The sequence below is a fragment of the Antechinus flavipes genome, chromosome 1 (assembly GCF_016432865.1).
Source record: "Antechinus flavipes isolate AdamAnt ecotype Samford, QLD, Australia chromosome 1, AdamAnt_v2, whole genome shotgun sequence".
Classification (NCBI taxonomy): Eukaryota; Metazoa; Chordata; class Mammalia; order Dasyuromorphia; family Dasyuridae; genus Antechinus; species Antechinus flavipes.
Genome location: NC_067398.1, coordinates 42,821,332 through 42,839,398, shown reverse-complemented (window position 1 = coordinate 42,839,398; position 18,067 = coordinate 42,821,332). Strand labels below are relative to the sequence as shown.

The following is an 18,067-nucleotide window of genomic DNA, read 5'->3' as shown; positions in this document are numbered from 1 at the left end:
ATAATTATTCCCAAAGCAGAGTGTGGAATATAGTTGGATTTGACAAAATAGATAAATGAAATCCAATGATAAACCTAAAATGTCATTTGAAGGCTAGTTTCTAAAATTCTTTTTTCATCAAATCTTAATCAAAGTATGAACAACTAAACAAACAAACAAAAAAGGATTTTTACTACCTTCTTTATTATGTCTTCCAGCAGAAGTATTAATAAGCACTCATAGGAAGTGGTTAAGGAGAAAAAGTAAGAAGGCAATTCACAAATCAGATGGTTAGCATGGAATGATATCGAGTTAACCATATTGGCTGTATGATGAAAAGAGGGTGACAGAACAAGGGGAGATAACCAACAACACAGGTAGCACCATACCTCTGCTGCTAAGTAATGTCCAGTAGCAAGATGTTTGAAACGAAAGAGACTATTCCAGTATCCTGCTCCACCACGGCATGGGTCATGTTGTACCACCTGGCATGAGGAGTGGTACATGTTAAAGAAAACTTAATGCATTTATAAAATTACAATCAATTTCACACATTTAAATGGACATGAAGACTAGTTAAATAAATGATCATTCAACAAGTCTTTTGTAAGTTCAAATTTACAGGAAAAGTTGAATAATGTTTCTTCAGGATACGAGCTGAATCAATTGATTAATGTAAAGAAATTAATATAAAAGTCTTAAATATTCATAGACAAACTAACTTGAATTTCATGAAGTAAAAAAGGATTTTGAAATTTATCTGAAACTGTAAGGAGATCTACAAGCTTCAAGCATCAAAATGTCAGTTAACACACAAATGATTTACTGTTCGTTGAAGAATCTAGACAATTTACTACATAATAAAAATGGTGTCTTTTCACCTTGTTTAATTTCAAAATACAGAGATACAAAGTCAAAAGAAATTTTGAAAAAGTCTCTGAATTTCCAGAAGTAATGAGCTAGACTGGTGCAGTAGATGGAACACTGGCCCTGACTTGCGTTCAAATCTTGTCTCATATTTAACACTTCCTAGCTGGTATGACTCCGGGCAGGTCACTTAATCCCAATTGTCTTGCAAAAAACAACCAAATAAACAAACATAAAAATGAAAGAATCCTTGCCCTCAAAGAGCTTGCAATCTGTGAGGAGGATTCAACATGTCACTAGCATATTGGTCCTATAAAACAGATGATTAAATTTGTCTCCCTCTAGTTCCTCATGAGCCTATAAGGACAGAATGTTGCATCTGCTTTCAGGGGGATTTCTTTAATTATTTAACTGTTTATCACTGCATATGTATCAAAAAATTATTAATATATAAAACAAATGACATCAATAAAACTTTTTTCAAAGGAAAAAATGCAGAGATTTAGAGTAAAGGAGTATTATTTTTAGCCATCCTTCCTCCACTCCTTATGGCTTACCTCAACCTCCCACAAGGCTTTGGAACTGGTCGCAGAAGTGGCTGATTGTCTCCCAGTGGTCCTCAAGAAGACATGTTGTTTCTTTCTATGCTCATCACAGGTCAGAAACTTCTCTTGTTCTGCATGGAACAATCTGACTACATCACCCTAATGATGAACACACATGGGAAAAAGAAGCTCTGACTCAGCTGATACAAGATGATAAAAATACAGGCCAATTCCATTGGACGGCTTGAACCTACCCCTTTTAATATGTCATCTTTGTTATCGCTCCATTTCATGAAGAGGACGATTTTCCAGCTGGTGTTGCAGTTCACAGAATTGACCTGGAAAACAAATGATTAGGCTGACACAGTATTCAGTCAGGTAGGTCAAGAACCCCTTTATTAAGTTTATTAAGTCCTCCTTACTGCACAGCAAATAAAACCAAGACTGGGGGAGTATCTGGAAAGTCATGAAGGCCCCAAATATCTTCGGAGTCAAAGTATAGTTATACACTGCTAACTAGGGCGATTGACATTCTGTGGGAAGGAGAGCAACATCCCAAGCATTACCTAGCATTATCATGCTTTTACACCCCTGATGGAGGTAATCCAGCTGTGGCTCCCAGGGCAAACTCTTGAAACTGATACTTGATCTAAAGATCTCTTATTAAAGTGATGTAACCAAAACCGGGAGAACATCTTACACAGTAATAGCAATTTTGTAAGGACAATCAACTATGAAAGACTTGCCTATTGTGATCAAGACAATGATCTAAGATAATCAAAAGGACCCATAATGAAAAGTGCTATCTGTTCCCCAGAAAGAGAATTGATGAACTATGAATACAGACTGAAGCATATTTTTTTCACTTTATTTTTCTTCCTTTTTTGTGGAATTTTTTTGCGACATGGCTAGGAGGAAATTATATTTTGTATGACTTTAGATGTATAATCAATATCATATCGCTTGCCTTCTAAGGGGTAGAAGAGGGGAGAGAAAGAAAAGGATTTGAAACTCAAAAAAACATTTTTTTTAAAAGAAATGACAACATTTAAAAAACATGAAAATTTAATGAATGAAATTAACTTAATGAAATAAATAAAAATATAATTTAAAAAATAAAGCTATGAACAACAAGTAAATAAATAAATAAATATCTCTTGCTAACAAATCTACCAAACCTCTTGCTCACTAGTCATAAAAGAAAGGAGTAAGCATTTTTATAGTGTTGACTATGTACCAGGACCTAAGCTAAAAGTTTTTAAAAAGCATTTTAAAAACAAATAGTAGATCTTTTGAACAACTCTAGGAGATGTTATTATCCCCATTACATCTGAGGAAACTGAGGCAAACAGAAGAAAACTGGTTTTCCCAGGGCCACTTAGCTAGTACAAATACCTAAGGGTTTTTCTACCTTTCTGCCTCTAGGACAAGTCTAAGAACTAGAATTTATATTCTGAGAGAATATAGATTAAATTTAACACACTTGTAACTCAATTAATATGTGACTATTGAGAGACCAATTCTCTTCCATTTAAGACTTAACTCTTTTAAACTTCTCTTTCAGAACAACTCTTTCAAGCTCAATTTTCTTATTTTTTAAATAATAAGAATATCACCTCCTTGGTAGAGGGCTGTTCGAAGATCAAAGGATATAGAAGTTAGAGAGCTATATGTGGAGTCAGGAAGATTTGAGTTCATATCCAAATACTTTAGGACTTATTAGCTCTGTGAACCTGGGTAAGATGTTCTGTGCCTCAGTTTTCTCATTTGTAGAATCTTGGACTTAGTTTCAACAGCCTCTAAATCTGTCCAAGTCCCTCTGGAAAGTGGATCATGCTCAAGAAAAATTATCTATATTTACGCTAATATTATGACTGTTTTACATTATTATAATTATTGCTATGTGCCTAATTACTGGGCTTAAATTTCCATTCTTTACAAAATGAGAGGGCTGGGCCTGATCTCCGTCTGATGTTCCTTCCAGTGGAAACATTCTATGATCAACAGTTAGCCTATGTATCTGTTGCAGGATCACACTTAATGTTTATTTTTATGGCTCTTACCTCATTGCAGCCTGGATTGTCCACTAGCTGGTGACTGCTAGCATGAAGAGGCTGTCCAGCATTGACAGGATTCAGAACCACCTTGTCCCCAATGACAACCTAGAAAGAAGGCACATGTCTTCAGAAAGATGGAGATGAAGGGTACAACCTATATAGCTTCTAGGCTACAGGCTATAAAGGAGCCTGGGTATAAAAACAAACAAACTTTTCATAATGTAGAGTTCATAGAGACTGGTACAAGGCCCAAGATGGACAGATGGACATTGTACATATCCCATAGGTCAATATACTGAAAACCTCCATTCAGGAGGAAAGGGGAATATATAATGGAACAAAAGATATTTGACCCAGTTTAATCTCTCCTCTATTTCTGATGTTCGTGGACTATCAGGATCAGCTATGGGAATTTTGAGCTGTTTAACCTGGAGAAGAGAGAATTTGGTAGAGGGAGAGAGAGGAGAAATCATGTTATCTTTAAGTATTTGAAGGATCACATATATAAAGGAAGCTGGACTTGTTCTTGGTCCCAAAGGACAGAAGTAGGAATATTGACTGGAAGGTGAAGAGAGGAAAATCTAAGTTCAACATAACTCTGCCAAACATAGCAAGTATCCCTTCGCTAATGGTCAATCAGATCACTGTGTTATGTCACAGAGGGATTCTTTTTTCAAGTACAGTTGGACAAGATGACCATCAAGGTCCATTCCAGTTCCAAAATTCTGAGACCATTCTGAGGGTTCCATCATTTAATGGATGGCATGGAGTTCCTAAGACCTTAAATAAACAGTGGATTCCAATACAGGTCTTAAAGCATCATCTTTTTCTAGATCTGGCAATATAGTATTTGTGCCATGGAGAAATGAGGCAAAATGCCCAAGTTCACTCAGCTAGTAGGCAGAATAGCTAGAATTCAAATTGAGGTGTCCTAATTCTAAATGTAGCATCCCTGCTGCATCTCTAAGATTTTCTAAGATAGTACCTACGTAGAGACATGAAAAGAAAATTATTTAGGGCAACTGAATCAATGGCAACAGTTGTGGTTTTCAGACCTAGACACCAAAGACAACTTAGAAGGTCAACAAGGAAGGTCTGTCACAGCCAGGCTCTGGAAAACCAGGAGCAGGTCTTGGAAGTCTCTGAATCAGTTGATGAAGCAGCAGCTTCCAGAGTTCTCCCATACTGGGTTGAACCACTGTCAGAAGGAGATTATAAGGGTCTAATTGCTAACACTGAAGCAGAACACATACTTGGATCTGTATCGCAGTCCTGGATAACAATCCCCTGGTGAGGACTGTACACCAGAGCTTGCAGTCAGAATGGAGTAAAAAGTCTCCTCAAAGTTCCAGGCAAAAAAAGAATGCTTGGAGTCACAGGTTAGGGGAGTAGTAAACACTTCTCCTTGGAACATACCATCTGGGAAGAACTAATAACTTATATGTCCTTAGTAGAAAACAGCTGCCCAGTGTACCCTCCATCCAGGGAGCAGAGCTTTTTTTTTTTTTAACAAAGAATTTCAAGTCAAGTAATAGATTGAGAAAATGATCAAAAGTACAACGAAAAATCCTGGCTATAGAACATTTCTACAATGACAAGAAAGCTCAAAACACACATTTGGAAGAAAATAACAAGTCAAAGCTCCTACTTCCAAAGCCTCCAAGAAAAATAGTAATTGATCTCAGGCCACAGAAGAGTTCAAATGGATTTGGAATATCAAGTAAGAGAGAAAGAAGAAAAATTGTGAACAGAAATGAGAGTGATAAATAAAATTATGAAAAACAAATCAACAGCTTGGTAAAGGAGGCACAAAAAATACTGAAGAAAGTAACACCAAAAAATACAGACTGGGTCAAATGATAAAGGAAATACAAAAATCCAATGAAGAAAAGAATGCCTTAAAAAGTAGAATTGGCCAAATGAAAAAAGGCACAAAACATCACTGCAGAAAAAATCCTTAAAAAGTAGAATAGTACAAATGGAAAATGAGGCATAAAACTTTACTGAAGAAAATAATTCCTTTAAAATTAGAATTTAACAAATGGAAGCTTATTACTTAAGGAGAAATTAAGAAACAATAAAATAAAACCAAAAAGAATGAAAAAATAAAAGACAATGTGAAATATCTCATTGGAAAAAAAATTTACCTGGAAAACAGATCCAGGAGAGATCATTTAAAAATTATTGGACTACCTGAAAGCATGATTAAAAAAAAACAGTCTAGACATGATCTTTCAAGAAATTATCAAGGAAAATTGCCCTAATACTCAAGAACCAGTAGGTAAAATAGAAATTTAAAAAAATCACCCAAAAGAGACCTGAATATGAAAACTCCCAGGAGTATTATAATCAAATTCCAGAGCTCACAGGTGAAGAAGACTGAAAGCAGCTAGAAAGAAATATTCAAGCAACATGGAGCCAAAGTCAAAATAACACAAGATTTAGCAGCTTTCACATTGAAAGACTGGAAGTCTTGGAATATGATATTCATCAGGGCAAAAAGAATTGTAACTAAGAATAAGCTATCCAGCCAAACAGAATACAATCCTTCACAGGGAAAAATGTACACTCACTGAAACAGATGATTTTCAAGCATTCTTGATGAACAGATCAAAGTTGAACAGAAATTTGACTTTTGAATACAAGTCTCAAGAGATGCATAAAAAAGTAAATGGAAGGGAAATCATAAGGGACTTAAGGTTAAACTGTTTATATTCCTTCATTGGAAAATGATACTTGTATCTCATAAAAACTTTCTCATTATTAAGGTAGTCAGAAGGAATATATAGAGACAGAGGGAAGGTTTGAGTTGACTATGAAGGGATGATATCTAAAAAAGATAATATTAAGGGATAAGAGAGGAATGTATAGGTAGAAAGGGAAAGGAAGAGTAGAATAAGGTAGATTATCTTATATTAATAGAGTCAAGAAAAAGCTTTAATAGTGGAGGGGAAATGGTGAGGAGGAGTCACTGTATCTTATTCTCATTAGAATTGGCTTAAGGAGGGAATAACTCAATTGGACATGGAAATTTATTTGATCCTACAAGAAAGTAGGAAGGAAAGGAGACAAAATGGGGTGGGGAGTTGTAGGGACAGTAGATTGGGAGAGAGGGTAGTTAGAAGCAAAAAGCATGGTAAAAGGAGAGAGAAAGGGAGTAGAATAAGGGAAGGAATACAGTTAGCACTAGTAATTGTAAAAAAAAAATGAAATAGGTTTCTCTGATAAAGGCTTCATTTCTCAAACATACAGGGAACTGAGTTAATTTACAAAAATAAAAGTCATTTCCAATTGAAAAATGTTCAAAAGATATGAACAGTTTTCAGATGAAGTAATTGAAGTTATCTAGAGCCCAAAGGAAAAAAAAATGCTCTAACTCATGATTGATTTGAAAATGCAAGGTGAACCAGTTTTGAGATACTATCGCATATCTATCAGATTGGCTAATAGGACAGAAAAGAAAAATGACAAATATTAGAAAGGATATGAAGAAAATGAGATATTAGTTCACTGTTGATGAAAGAGTGAACTGACTCAAGCATTCTATAGAATAGTTTGGAATTGTGTCTAAAGGAATATAAAACTATATGTTCCCTTTGACAAAACAATATCACTACTGGATCTATCTCCCAAAAGAGATAAAAAATTAAAAAGGAAAAGGATCTATATGTACAAAAATGTTTGTAGCAACTCTTTTCTGGGGGCAAAGAACTGGAAACTAAGGGGAAGTCCATTAATTGGGGAATGGATGAACAAGTTGCTGTTATATGATTGTGATGAAATACTATTGTGATTTAAGAAATGATGAGCATGATGCTCTCAGAAAAACCTGGAAAGATTTCCATGAGCTGATGCAAATGTATTATGTGAAAAATAACAGTGATGTTGTAGAATGATCAGCTATGAATAACAATTATTCTCAGCACTACAATGAAGGACTTACTTATAATAAAAACAATGCTATCCATTTGCAGAGAAAGAACTGATGATGGCTGAATGCAAATTAAAGCATACTTTTTTTACTTTATTTTTCTTGAGTTTTTTTTTTTGGGGGGGGTCTGTTTTCTTTTACAACATTATCATAGAAAGGTTTTGCATGACTACACTTGTGTAATCCCTAACTCATATTGAATTGCTTGCCTTCTCAATGAAGGAGGATGAGGAAGAAGCAAAGGAATGAATCTGGAACTCAAAGTTTAAAATGAATGTTAAAAATTGTTTTTAAATATAACTGGGGAAAAAATAAAACATTAAATCTATGAAAATTTTTTTAAAAGCTTCATGCCCCCTCTCTGTTCCCCTACCTAATTTTTTCATTGCTTTCACTGCCCCCCAAAATATGTTAATCCAAAGGCAAAACTTTCTAGCTGATCACTATTTTCAGTGACACTTATATTTTTCAAAGAGAGGCTCGTGCATCTCTTCTCCCCTTGACCATAATTCTACCAAAAGTTCCCAGTGGAATTTCAGGGACCTAGAAACAGGAGGTCTCTTAAGGAAAGGCTGTCTTTGCTCCTCTCCTAGAAGAACAAGGACTAAATCTTATCTTTCTAAAAGTCATATTTCTTGTCCAGATTTTTAGACAGGCACATGAATCACCAGGGTCTGACCAAGACAGCAACCAAAAGAATACTGATAAGTCCAGAGGAAAGGGTCAGAGACGGGAAGCACAAAAAGGAGACAGAGGGCTAATAAAAAAAAAAATTTTACCAAGAGACAAATTGGTAGCATAGTGGAAAGTGGACTTGGAATCAGAAAGCCCTACATTCAATCCTATATCAGATACCTAATGTGTGACCCAGTACAAGTTATTTACTATCTCAGGGCCTCAGTTTCCTTGTCTCTAAAATGAAGCGGCCAGACTCAAGTGTCCTTCCAGCCTTTGACCCATGACATTCCACATTCCAAGAAACCCCTTTGTTTCTATCTTCAACGATTCCTTTTTAAAAATGAAGGCAGGATTCTATCTATCTATCACTAAGTGACCTGACAAACATCTAGTCATTAACATTTACAAAGCATCAGCTTGTCTGCAACAGAACCCACAGGAGACTTTTGAGATGTGGGTCCATGACATCGCAGCCTGGCCAAGAGAACCCAAAGCCTGCCTCTGAGTCAGAAAGCCCTGGGTTCAGGTCTCAGTCTGATCCTTGCAGCTGAGTGCCCAGGACAAAGAGCAATCCCTTGTGTCTCAGGCAGTGCTGTAACAATAAATGAGTTGGTCCTTTGCATAGACAGGGGAAGTTTTCAACCTGGTGCAGGATAAGAATAAGCTGCAACTTTATCTCAGTAAATCAACAAATATTTGTTAAACAACCAAGCATTGTGCTTGCAAGGTGCTGAGATACAGAAACACATCTGGAACGATGTCCTCATGGAGCTTACAGTCTACTGAGGATCAGGAGGGAAGATTATTTCAACATCTCCACTTCTGTGAAAGCTGGAGCTACAAACTGAAGGAGTGGCAAGAAGAACAAAGTATATCCCATGGGGGATTTGTACTTACACTGTCTCCAATGGACCTAAGCTTGTAGAATGGCTGAATGTAAAACCAAGAGCCTTCGTTCCCAGCCTCATCCAAAGTCACCCTCATCGCATTCTTCTCCAGGAGAGCAGGAAGCCTCTTATTTACTGTTAGGTATTTGTTACTTTTCAGATGTAGGAGCTAAAACCCACAAAGAGAAGATGGAAATCCATGAGTCATTCTTTCCTTAGGATAGTTCAATCCTATGCAATTGCATAGAAAACACTTTTTTTGGGGGGTACTATACTTATTCCAACAGTTGAATGTAATTTGACTAATATTTAAGGGAAAATAAGATCCACTGAAGGGTTCTAAAGAGTGTTCCTTCTACATAAAAAAGACAGAACTTTTGACTTCACAGACCATGAGGAGACACAGAAAAGGAGATACTTGGAGGAAAGGTCAGATTCTTCTTACAGAAAGGTGGACCAAGGTGAAAATTCCAGGGCCCTCCTCTCGGCAGAATCTGCTGTGTTAAGGGTTTCTAATAAGAGCACCAGACTAATTGTTAGCCTCTTAAGGATATCAAAATAGACTCAAGGCTGTTTTGGAAGCCAACTGACCTCCTGAAGAGGGCAGAGAAAATGGATGGTTAGTCATTTCCATTCACTCTAGTCCAAGCCAGAGACAAGAGAGACAAGCACACAACTAGATCAGAGGCCAAGAGCTGAGCTCAGAAATGTGGGCTCTTTCCAATAATGCTTATATAAGGTGACAATTAACATAAGTCCCACAGTCCTATGTGGGTTTCAAGTATAAGAGGAGGTGAGATGTAGAAGGAATGATACCAAACCACCAATATTGTTCCTTGTCAAATGTCTATCTTTCCCCCAAGAAAAGGGATTCACTTGGCAAGAAATGACATTCAAATGGAAATCTCAGATCTTGAGACATCTCTCTTTAAATTGAGCTGGGCTGTTTCGCAGCAAGGAGTTATTCTTTGTTCAAACACATTTTGGAATTACAGAAATATGGAGATGACCATCCCCACCTACCTGGATGACGTTGCCGTATTGGATGACAGTTCCCAAGAGCTTCCTGTTTTCTGTTTCATTCTGCTTTTTCTCCAAATCTGCTGCATGCTAGAAAGAAAGAAAGGGATTGCAAGTGAAGGGGAAGCTTTCTTCTGCTTCCTGATTTGAGGTCTCTTTCATAACTTATGGCAATCACACAAACACACTTTTGGCTATCTCATGCTCTCTTCCATCTTTCCACCCTCTCATCCTGCTCTGCTCCCTCTCTCCTTTGCAAAAAAGATAGAGGTTTGTCTGAATGTTGATGCAAGACCAGCTCTTCATGCATCCCTTTGAAGGATTTGATATAAAGAAGCATTAGGAAACAAGAGATAGTCCTAGTAAACATGGAGTGGTCACGTTGAACAGGATGGACTCCAAGAGATTAAGTGACTTGCTCCTGAACTCAGATCTTTTCTGACTCCAAATTCATCTTTTTTTTTTTTCCTACTAAACTACTTTTTTTCTATCATAACAATCCTGAAAAGTAAGTTGTTATACTCAGCACTATCCAGGAGCGAGTGCCCCATGTTTCTCCTTCTTCTACTCCTGGACAGGTATGTATTAAGAAACCTACTATGTAATTTAGTCAGTTAGTATGCCGGGACTTCCCATACTATATTTTCCCACAATTCTCAGCCTTTCCTTATGTCAAATATTCTCATAAGTTATCAGAAATGCTTATTCAACTTCTTGTGCATGATTTTTCACTTGGTCAATGCAGACCACAGAAAATAATGTATATAAAGTACTCTCTAACTATAAACTGCTATATTTAATTAAATATTTACTATACATTTAATTCATTTTATAAAACTAATTTTTATGGTGCTGCCAATTGTAATTCAATCTTATTTATGTGCAGACAACCTCATACATTTTGATCCCCCAAATCTCCCCTTTCTCCCTTAGTTCTCTAATGCCAGGAAGCTTCCCCCTTGATATTGGATAAAGAAATTTTCATTCTCCCCTCTTTAAAGTACTGGGGTCAGTCTTGGCAAAATTTAAAGTGGGAAATAGTGATGTAGTAGAAAAATTCCTAAACACAGAATCAGGAAGCTCTGAGTTCAGATTCTGCCTCAGATGTTGATAAGCCATCTGAATGACTTCATTTCAGTACCACTTACCTCAAAAGGCTGTTCTGAGCCACCAATAAAGTAATATAAGGGAAGTGCTTCAAAAAAATTTAAAGTGAACAAGATGGTACAGTGGATAGATTACTGGTTCAGAAATCAGAAAGATATGAATTCAAATCCAACCTCAGACACTTAACACTTATTAAACTATGTGACCCTGGCAAAGTCACTTAACCCCAATTACCTTATCAAAAAAAAGATTTAAATGCTATAAAAATATTAATTATCCCTCCTCCTCTTTTTCTTTCCCCTATTACCATAACGTGTGTGAACTCAAGCAAGGTACAATTTCTCTGCGTCTCAGTTTCCTCTTCTGGAAAATGGGCAAATAAGTTGGGGTGGCTCAGAGAACAAAGCACAATCTCTGCAGAGACCATAGGTTCAAATCCCATCTCCACTGGTTACTATGTATACAACCTTGGGCCAAGTCACTAAGTGGCTTGGTAAGACCTAATATTCTGAGAGAGCTTTGAGTTTGCAAAGACCTTCATGTAGATGATCTCATTTGCTCTATGAGTTTCCTCATCTGCAAAAGCAAAAGAGAAGGATCCAGGAGCCTTCTGCACTCTCTCCCAGTTCCAGAGGTATGATTTCCTGATTGGATGATCTCTAAGATTTCCTTTAATTCTAGATCTATGATGGCTCCTTTTCCTTCAAACAGTATTCAAACCTCATCACAATATCTCTGTCTGGCCTTCCTTAGGGTCTCTTCTAAAAGGTTGATAGAATAATAAAACCTAGGCTATGGGAGATAACAACATGAAAAGCTGAAATCCATGAAATATCTACAGGCAAAGTCTTCAGCCCATTGGGAGTCTTCGGTTTCATGTAAAAGCACAGGTAAGAGTGACCTAGAATGAGAAGCCATGAATGGGCTGCAATTTGGCTTTCTTTGAGCCTTGATTGAAATCCTACTTTTTGTAAGAAACCTTTCTTAATTGTAGTTCTTTTCTTCTGCTCTTTATTTCCTATTTATACTATCTAAAGTGTGTGTGTGTGTGTGTGTGTGTGTGTGTGTGTGTGTGTGTGTGTGTGTGTGTATGTTTGTAGGTCATTTTTCTATTAGACTGTGGACTCCTTAAAGGCAGGGGGTTGTCTTTGCCTCTTTTTATGTCCCCAGAAAAGTGCCTAGCACATAGTAGGCACTTAATAAATATTTACTGATTGACTACTTATTTTAACCTATTGGGGAAAATGTCAAAATGAAGGAGGATATGAGTTTATTTATTTATCAAAGTAAACTAAGGAAGGAGTGACTGGATGCTCATAGGTTGCAATTTGTCCCAGGTAATATAGCTGCATTTTAACTGTGCTCTCTTGCATGCACAGATCATCAAACCAAAGGACCTTTAGACTTGGTATTTGCCAAGATATCATAGAAATCCAGTTGGGGAATTATTTGAGGGCAGAAGACCTTTGAGTGTTCATGGAATCACACTGTTTAGGCAGTTTCCTACTCCATCCACATATAAGCCTCATTAAAGTCAAGATTTAAAAGCTTAAATCTGATGAGAAAAGTTAACTAGATGGTGAGTTCCAAAACCAATTGATAGTCTATAAAAGAACTATATGAGTCTGCCCCTCTTCTTCAATGATGTAAATAATAATGAGTTTATTCTCACTCTACCAGATTCTTAAGATAAAATTCCATTCATATGTCTCTTTATTTATACTGATTTGGGTAAACTGTATGAAGATAATGAGTTGAGAAATTTCATTGGATTAAAATGCAAATCTCCACAAACCAGACTACGACAGGACAAGCCACCCATAATAGCCCACCATCTCTCACTCTCTTCCTCCTGCCCTTCCTTTCTCCCCACCTTCTTCCTCCTTTATGTACTCACCCCCTCCATTCTCTCTCCCTCCTTTTTTTTCTTATTTCTTTTCTCTCTCCTCTCTTTCACCTTCCTTCCCTTTTAAGCCTTTATGCCCAGTGGCATCTCTAGACACAGCAGAGATAATGATGATATTGACCCCTTATGACAGCCTTGCTCTCCATCTGTTATTTAGGGAGAGATATTTATACTAAACAAATCCAAAAATTGGATTTTTCAGTTAATGTTTCATTTTGCCTTGAAAATGATTTTCTACTGAAGCTTTTGGAAAGATATCACCAAACAAACCAAAAAGGGAAACTTTATCTTGAAAAGAAAAGACAGTGGAGTTATATAAAATAAAAATCACCTTTAGTACCCTGAAATATCCTATTTCTCACTTATAAAATCATTATAGTAAGAAGACAACTCTTTCATTAATCAATTTATCCACAAGTATTTATTAAGCTCCTACTTTATGTAGAATGCTGGTAGACCTTGGATCATATAAAGAGCTTTTCTGGACCACATAAGGATTTTTTAAAATCCCTACTTCTCAAGGTGCTCATATCAAAAGTATATATTTTTTTCACATTCACTGAAGTCTTACACCTCATTGTGATGTGGAGGTGACCTTGGTTTCTTGAAGACTATTTCAGGAGAGCACTAGTTCCAGCAGGTTCTGCCAAATTGGCAAGTCTGAGCAAAGATGCAGTACATCTGTTGTCTGAGGACTAGCCTAGCTTGGGTGTATAAGGGTCAGAGGCCACAAAGCACAAGACCAGAATTTTACAGTCTGAAACATCCATGGACACGATTTATGGAAGTGCCTCATTTTACAGGCAAGGGAAGTAAGGATCCTAAGAACTCAAGTGACTTGCCCCAAAATCACACAGGTAAGAAGAGGCAGAGCCAGGAATTTGAAGCCAACTGACCCTGAATCCAATGTTCTTTTACTGCATCATCCTCTCTCTGTTGGCTAATGATTTTCTAGGTGACAAATTCTAAAAGATGAAATTAAAAAGAGGCTAGGATCTATATCAATAAAGTAAGTATCCCACTTAAAAAATTACCACGCTTTAACATTTTAGCACATCCTTCTCAAGGAACCTTGATTGTGCTTTAAACTGCCAAGAAATTGGGACCAACAGACCTAAACACAAATTTGGAAGCAATACATTCATTACAGAAAATTTTAATTGAAAATCAGTGATTTAGGAATAAATCCCAAAGATGAATCTGGAAATTGCATCTAAATGAGTTAAATGGTCACAGTCAAATTAGAAACTAGCAAAAGGAGTGACAGTTCAAGATTAATCACCTCAACAGCTTATTAGAAAGATAAAATGTATGAGAAAGCTTACAATTAAGCTGACTTGCCTTTCCAATAGAGCATAAAATGCAGAGGTTAAATTTATTATTATTTCCTTAGGTTTTTTCTTCATGTTATCTTTGTGGGAGATAGGGTAGTAAAAAATTTGAACAAATAACACATACATGATATTTATTCTTCACTAAATATATGAACATCAAACCTTTTCCTTTAGCTTCATAAGGCAGCACTGAGAAAGCCACCCACAACAGAGAATGGCCTGTAGATATTGGAAATCATCATGTTGTTTTAGGCTAAATAAGTGAGAAAACAAAATAGGCAAGTGGGGACAGCAGACAATGTTTTTTGTTTTTTTGAGGGTTTTTTTGTTTTGTTTTTGTTTTTGTTTTTGCCAAAAAATGAACTTAAATTTGCGAATGAATCACCAAAACTGTTTCTAATAAAGTTAAGGCCCCACTTCCAATAAACTTGTGACAGAAAGTGTCATCCACACCCAGAGAGAAAACTATAAAGACTGAATGTGGATCGAAGCATAGTATTTTCATCTTGTTTGGATTATTTGTTTCCTTGCCTTTTTTCCTTTCTCTCTTTTTTTAAAATTTTGATCTGATTTGTTTTATGCAACATGACAAATATGAAAATATGTTTAGAAAAATTGCACATATTTAACCTATATAAGGTTGTTTGATGTTTTAGAGAGGGGAAAGAAGGGAGAAGAGGGAGAAAATTTTGGAACACAATGTTCTGCAAGGGTGCATGCTGAAAAATATCTTTGTATATATTTGTTAAAATAAAATACCATTAAAAAGATAGAAATAAATAAAAATAAACTTGGGGCCTCTATCTGCAAAATTGCTGAAGCAAATGCTGAATTTGCACATGATCTACTGTCTCAAGATAGGTTTCCCATGTTCCTCCCTATCAGCCATATATTACAACTTTATTCCTAAACTGAGGACATACCACCTGTTCCTCTGCCCCTCATAGGATTAGCTAAAAGATAATTCAAAATTCCATTGTAATGACTATGATTATTAATCAGTGTTGTTACTAAGTTCCTTAAAGAAAACCAAGATCAACTTTCTTTACTATTGCCCGGGCTGCTATTTACTCTGCTGCTGACATTGGAAAGACCTGATTAAATGACTGCAAAAAAGGTCACTGGGATAGTAGGAAAATGTCCTCCCCAACCCCTCTTTTTAAGGTCAACAAGCTCAAAATACATCATGGGATATTAAATTAGACTTGTGGAAACAAGTAATACAGGACTGTGGCTCAACAGACAATAATGAGTTGTCACTATCTCAGTTCCTTTTATCCTTTTGAAGCTTAAGGCTCATATTAAGAACTGATCGTTTCTGAGAATAAAACAATGTGAGGGTCTGTTTCAAGGAAACAGGTAAATCATCATCAGGAAACAGTCAAGATCTTTAAAATAAATGCTGTGGGGGTAGGGGGAAAATCAAGGAAGCAAGACCTTAAGGTATTGGAAAATGGTTGAATTCCATGGAAAAAAGCCCAGACTAAATTTGCCAGGGATGTTACAGTGGGGATTCCTTTCATGAATGGTTTGGATTAAATGGCCACTGGGGTCTCTTCCAACTCTTCGGTTCAGTGATTCTGTAAACATTCAAGACCACTAGATGTCAGCCTTCTTAAATCACTATGGAGAGCAAGCAAAGAAAGTCAGGTGGCCCAAGCATCCCATCCCTTATATGGTGCTAATTTAAAATAATCCAAATCTTATCATTGGGGCTATATACTCATGCTTAAAAGAAAGAAATCCAGTTGAAAAGAATCAGAGACTAAATAAAGCATAAGACTAATTAATCTATTATTGTCTCAGCAAATATTTGAAATTCATCCATATATTCCTCTGTCCTGGAAAAGATACCACAAAAATGAAAATACTTAAGCAGTTAACTGCTTATTTGCCCAGTTAGAGAGATGAACTACATTACTCTGGTCCTACCTCAGAGGAAAAGGCGAGAATGGGTACTTTTTCTATGGATTGAGGTTAACATGGATGCTTAAAATCTCTTATTTGATTTTTTAAAAATGAGATTGAAAGTTCGTATTCTGTCAACAATAGACATGAAGTAGAGGCCTGGCAGGTAGAAGAACTATGTGGAGATTGAGAAATGCTCACAAATTAAATACATTTTACTGTTGTGTCCTGCTTTCTAGAGCCCCCAAGTTGGGGTAACAAAATGTACTGTGTTATCTACAGCCCCCATGCCAGGGTGATTAAAATATACTCTTTTCATCTCATCACTTATCCACTAAGATGGTATATTTTAATCACTCCAACACGGGGGCTCTAGAAAGCACGGCATGTTTTGTCACCCCATCTTGGGGGCTCTAGAAAGCAGGACACAACATTTTACACCATAGAAGAAAAGACAATAGAATGAATTTGGGTCTGCTGAATACATCGTTTAAATACTGGCTGCTGACCCAACTAATTGGACATCTGCTTCAAATTGTTTATCTATGTGGTGATGGATTTATACTGGTCTCTTCCCTCCCCCTAGTAAGAACCAACAGCATACATCAATGAGACTGCTAACCAGGACTAATAGCGCAGTCTCTGGACAAAGAACAAGACAAGAGTAATTACCTAACCCTTGCAGAGACTGTACATGTGACTCTGAGGGGTCACCTGTTTTACTAAACAACTGAGCCTATTCAATAATCCTGAACATCACCACCAAGCCCCAAATGGCAATAATATGATAATACCTTGGATTTATAGCGGTGTCTTTCTTCAGAAGAGCATTCCTGGGAGGTGGGAGGGGCAAATATTACCATCACAATTTTACAGATGGAGAAACTGAGGTTCAGATTAGTCAAGCAACTTAAGCCACTTGCCCAGGGTCACATAGCAAGTCAGGACCAGAAGCTGGAGGTCTCCCGATTCTCAATCCAGTGAAAAATCAATACAAGAATGTGCCCTCAAAGTCTGAAGCCCCATGCTGCATCAGAAAGGACAATCTCACAGTCTCTGTGAGGGAAGGTACCAACTCTTGTGAAACCTATTAACCATCTTTCTTTTGGAGATAGAGAGTAATCAGGGTAAAAAAAAAAACCTTCACCACTTGATTAAATGATGTATAATAACAGAGAGCACCAAGGCAGGGTTTGGACAGAGATTTAACCCTACCACCACCAAATACCAATCAAATGCCAAATGAGACCAGATGTGGAAATGTAAGGGCATCACAAACTATGGCTGCGTTATCTTCGATACATACATGCAATTTGTTGAGTAGTACTGCATCTGTCGTGCTGTTAGCTCCAGGCTTTGCAGCTTTCCAAAACTGCTTCTGTGCAGAGTATCGATTCATAGGACATAGCTTAAAGAGGCAATCTAAAAGAAAAAGGAGAATAGGAAAGGAGAAAATTTTGAGAAGTTTGAGAAAATTCCATTTACAAAACCTTTTTAATCACTTCTAACCTTTAAACATTTACAACATCCTCACTTTGTGCAACGGATTGCATGTGCACTTCAACATTCACCAAATGGTTGAGGAATATCATGTTTAAAAGAAACAAGTTGAAGAGCTCTTCGGTCAAGTCTCTGAAAAATTAAATCTTGGTAAAGAGGATTTCCTTTGGTTATCCATCCAAAGGAGATAAAGCTTGATTATTTTGAAATCCACTCACTTAGGATTTGAGATCATTTAAACAAGGCTCACTAATTCACATTCAGTTGTATTAAAAAAATAAATATCAGCTTTAATTACCATATACCATACCTCAAATCCTACCTGTCCCAAATCAAATATATAGAGTA

At 36.7% G+C, this 18,067-nt stretch overlaps 1 protein-coding gene across 10 annotated transcripts in view; it reads right to left on the bottom strand.

Annotated features, from left to right (window-relative positions):
* Positions 1-18,067, bottom strand: part of ITPR1 (inositol 1,4,5-trisphosphate receptor type 1) — a 390,069-nt gene that overhangs the window by 218,368 nt on the left and 153,634 nt on the right. For all 10 annotated transcript variants that reach the window (XM_051981182.1, XM_051981188.1, XM_051981197.1 and 7 more), the window contains exons 5-11: positions 17,526-17,641; positions 9,968-10,054; positions 8,955-9,113; positions 3,455-3,553; positions 1,646-1,729; positions 1,404-1,550; positions 369-464 (exon numbers count right to left, since the gene is read on the bottom strand). In XM_051981182.1, coding sequence (XP_051837142.1) covers positions 369-464; positions 1,404-1,550; positions 1,646-1,729; positions 3,455-3,553; positions 8,955-9,113; positions 9,968-10,054; positions 17,526-17,641 — 788 coding nt within the window. The remainder of the gene's footprint in view (positions 1-368; positions 465-1,403; positions 1,551-1,645; positions 1,730-3,454; positions 3,554-8,954; positions 9,114-9,967; positions 10,055-17,525; positions 17,642-18,067) is intronic.